Source organism: Gouania willdenowi, chromosome 17 (genome assembly GCF_900634775.1).
Source record: "Gouania willdenowi chromosome 17, fGouWil2.1, whole genome shotgun sequence".
Lineage (NCBI taxonomy): Eukaryota > Metazoa > Chordata > Actinopteri > Blenniiformes > Gobiesocidae > Gouania > Gouania willdenowi.
Genome location: NC_041060.1, coordinates 2,140,852 through 2,143,634, shown reverse-complemented (window position 1 = coordinate 2,143,634; position 2,783 = coordinate 2,140,852). Strand labels below are relative to the sequence as shown.

At 38.0% G+C, this 2,783-nt stretch overlaps 1 protein-coding gene across 1 annotated transcript in view; it reads right to left on the bottom strand.

Moving 5' to 3' along the window:
* Nucleotides 1–647: 647 nt before the first annotated feature.
* The window catches only part of LOC114479622 (Y+L amino acid transporter 2), a 9,870-nt gene continuing 7,734 nt past the window's right edge, over nt 648–2,783 (bottom strand). Inside the window, exons 8-9 of the mRNA XM_028473385.1 lie at nt 2,161–2,344; nt 648–1,178 (exon numbers count right to left, since the gene is read on the bottom strand). Coding sequence (XP_028329186.1) covers nt 1,084–1,178; nt 2,161–2,344 — 279 coding nt within the window. The 3' untranslated portion in view covers nt 648–1,083. The remainder of the gene's footprint in view (nt 1,179–2,160; nt 2,345–2,783) is intronic.

The following is a 2,783-nucleotide window of genomic DNA, read 5'->3' as shown; positions in this document are numbered from 1 at the left end:
CGTAATGCGTGTGCAGTCACTTTCCAGTTGAGTGATCATCTTCTCTGCGTTATGCTGTACATCTTTTCACACACACAAAGATAAGCACCCCTGTACTAAGAAATGTTAAATGCTAAATAAATAGTTTTATTTGTATAAATGTATGTCTTTTATCAGATTCTACCTAAACCGCTGCATTGGTACAAACTTTATCATTCACATGTCCCATAGAATTAAACCAGGGAAATCTCACACACTATTTTACTTTACACCTGCACATAAACCCCTTTATAACAATAGAGTATGTACACCTCTTTGTTCATCCAACCTTCAAACACATACTCATTTGGCCATTATTGACAACTCTGCTTAAGCCCCTCCCACTATATGAATACATACATCTGACGGGCACTGTACTATTTACTCGTAAAGCCAAACATTCACTATAAAAAATGCAAATGAAGTAAGAGGGATTATCACCAAACCCAGCTCCCTGATTGGTTGTAATATTTTCGAAAGCCAATGGGAAGCCTGCATTTGCCCCTTATTAGTTCTGGTGAGCCTTTTTGCTTGATTAGTAGTAGAGATTAATTATAAGTTGATATCACATTTAATCACAATGTGTTTTCCATGAAAGATGAAGAACAAACTCATCAGGGGTCAGTGAGTCGGTTTCCATGAAGTGTTTTTGTTTATCTACCTCTCAAATATCAGGGGGCGGAGCCATGATATCTAGTCCCACCGTCTGCACACCAACAAGACACACACACACACAGAAACGGTGTGTGTGTGTGACCCAGATAAAACATGATGATAATAAAAGTACATGATATACGCAATGATTGTTTTCACTTGCATGTTTGCACACACACTGACTCTACAACATGAACAGGTCCCTGTGCCAATGTTTCATATAATTTCACACAGCGAACACGCACAAAGAAGCTGTTACATTTTCATTAAAATCCCTGTGTAAGATTAAAAAAGTCATAAAAAAAAAAGTTCACTGCATGTGCACGTTGCAGTTTGCTTTCTTCATGATGGTCAGTGGAAGAGTCGATTCTCTTCACAGTGAGTCAATGAGTCAGTGAGTCGCTCAGCATCTCACTGTGCTTTAGCTTCACCTTCAGCATCATCATCATCATCCCATTCAGCCAGACAACAGCTGAACAACATCTGTGCATATCTGGTGACCAAGTCTGCAGGAGGAGGAAGAAACGTGTGAATATTTACAGAGAAGTGAACCAGAGATGGACAACTTTTATCACAGCAGGGCCACGAATATGTGATTGTATCTGATCTGAGGGTCACATGATCAACATTCATGGTAGCATCTGAAATAAAGACCAATCTGAGCTTTCATACTGTAGATTTTTACTGTATTTTGTGTATTTTTGTTTTCATTTTGGGGCTGTACTACAAATCTGGATAAGTATAGCCAGGGTTTCTACTATTACTACTAGTATTACAACAACTACTACTATTCATACTATTACTACTACTACTCATACTATTACTCATACTACTATTACTACTACTACTCATACTATTACTAATACTACTACTACTCATACTATTACTCATACTCGCCCCACATAATATAGACTTGCTCCTGAACTCGGGTGCATGTTTGTACAGAATACTAAGTGTATGATGAGGCTGGGGTAGCCGGATCCTATCCGTGTCCGCTCCATGTACGCTGTTTGTAAAGAGCTTGGACCTTATTGTAACGCAATTGAAAAAATAATGATTGGATGATCGTCTAAAGGCAAATGTCAACGACTTCTTGAACAAAATATAATCGCTATGTTCTTAATGACTCCCATCACAACTCCAGCATTGTTCTTGGATGTGTTAGACATATTTATGATTTTTGTTGTTGTACTAAGTTTATATCTCAATAGTACATTTCTGTCTAAACAAATCAATAATAATGCATTGACAGTATAAAATTCACTGTTATTATGTCTTTGTATGAACATGTGTAGGCGGTGCATCGAAGGCGAGGGCCATTTATCACTGAGTGCGGCTATAATTTTTATTGTGTGTGTGTGTGGATTCATGTTGTGTATCTCTGTTGTTGTTTTGTGCGTTTGCCCTGTTTTCTGCACAAAGCTACTGCATCAGTTCAGATTAAAGTAGATCATTTGTATCTGTATTGATTGATGCTGATAATCTTACTGTTGAGCCTGTGGATGAACTTGGGCCTCCTCGTGTCAGGCAGGTAGATAGTCACATAATAGACAGGCACCCCCGACAGGGCGATGCCGATCCCTATCAGAGAGTTCTGTGTGTCTCCAAACAGAGGAACGATGACCAGGAAGAGACTACACACACTGTAGACGCACGGGAAGAACAGTGACAACTGTGGAGAAACATAGATCACATGCAGTTAGAAGCTGAACACATGTATCATGTCAGTGATATAGTTGATTCCACGTAGATAGCACTAAGTTAGAAGCTGAACACATGTATCATTTGCTGTGAATGACGGTCATATTACAGGAGAGATTGATTAAAATCACTATTATCTAATCTAACGTCTCTCTCACAGCTACATTAATCTAGACCTATAGAAAGTAGAAGCTGATCGACCAGAGAGAAAGGAAGAAAGGATAGATAGATATATATACCTATAGATAGATAGATAGATCTATAGATAGACCTATTGGTAGATAGATATATAGACCTATAAATAGATAGATAGATCTATAGATAGACCTATTGGTAGATAGATATATAGACCTATAGATAGATAGATAGATCTATAGATAGACCTATTGGTAGATAGATATATAGACCTA